This window comes from Seriola lalandi, unplaced genomic scaffold, assembly GCF_002814215.2.
Source record: "Seriola lalandi dorsalis isolate HSWRI2012SDOR001 ecotype SW California unplaced genomic scaffold, Sedor1 jcf7180002054969, whole genome shotgun sequence".
Classification (NCBI taxonomy): Eukaryota; Metazoa; Chordata; class Actinopteri; order Carangiformes; family Carangidae; genus Seriola; species Seriola lalandi.
In genome coordinates, this window is record NW_019525520.1 from 952,229 (window position 1) to 953,102 (window position 874).

The 874-nt window shown below is 49.5% G+C and overlaps 1 protein-coding gene across 1 annotated transcript in view; it reads right to left on the reverse strand.

The window, feature by feature from the left end:
- LOC111646346 (uncharacterized) overlaps window positions 1–874 on the reverse strand; it is a 6,843-nt gene that overhangs the window by 3,053 nt on the left and 2,916 nt on the right. Inside the window, exon 4 of the mRNA XM_087170945.1 lies at window positions 61–147. Within this exon, the coding sequence (XP_087027071.1) occupies window positions 61–147 (87 nt within the window). The remainder of the gene's footprint in view (window positions 1–60; window positions 148–874) is intronic.

The following is an 874-nucleotide window of genomic DNA, read 5'->3' on the forward strand; positions in this document are numbered from 1 at the left end:
ATAAATGAAATCAAGTTTCCACAGATGTAAAGGTGGCGGTGGCCTGACGTCACTCCTGACCGTGAGGTAGACGACCATCCTGGCTGCTTCAGCAGAGTCCGGCTGCTCCGAGTCTCCGTGGGGGTCCAGCAGATCCAGATCACAGCGCTGCAACACACTGATGCACACAGACACACAACAGACACACACAGATACACACACAACAGACAGACACACAACACAACAGACACAGACAGACAGAGACACACAACAGACACACACACAACAGACACACACACAACAGACAGACACACAACACAACAGACACACACACACAACAGACACAGACAGACAGAGACACACAACAGACACACACACAACAGACACACACACAACAGACACACAACAGACACAGAGACACAACAGACACACACAACAAACACACAACAGACACAAACACACACAGAACAGACACACAACAGACACACAACAGACACACACACACACAACAGAGCGCCATGTTTATTTCACACGGAGTCTGAAAACAGACCAACAACAACAAGTGCTAGCTCTGTCAGTTAGCTCTAGCTAGCTAGCTCTGTCAGTTAGCTCTAGCTAGTTAGCTCTGTCGGTTAGCTCTAGCTAGCTAGCTCTGTCGGTTAGCTCTAGCTAGCTAGCTCTGTCGGTTAGCTCTAGCTAGCTAGCTCTGTCGGTTAGCTCTAGCTAGCTAGCTCTGTCGGTTAGCTCTAGCTAGCTAGCTCTGTCGGTTAGCTCTAGCTAGCTAGCTCTGTCGGTTAGCTCTAGCTAGCTAGCTCTGTCGGTTAGCTCTAGCTAGCTAGCTCTGTCGGTTAGCTCTAGCTAGCTAGCTCTGTCGAACATCCATCACTGCCGCTAA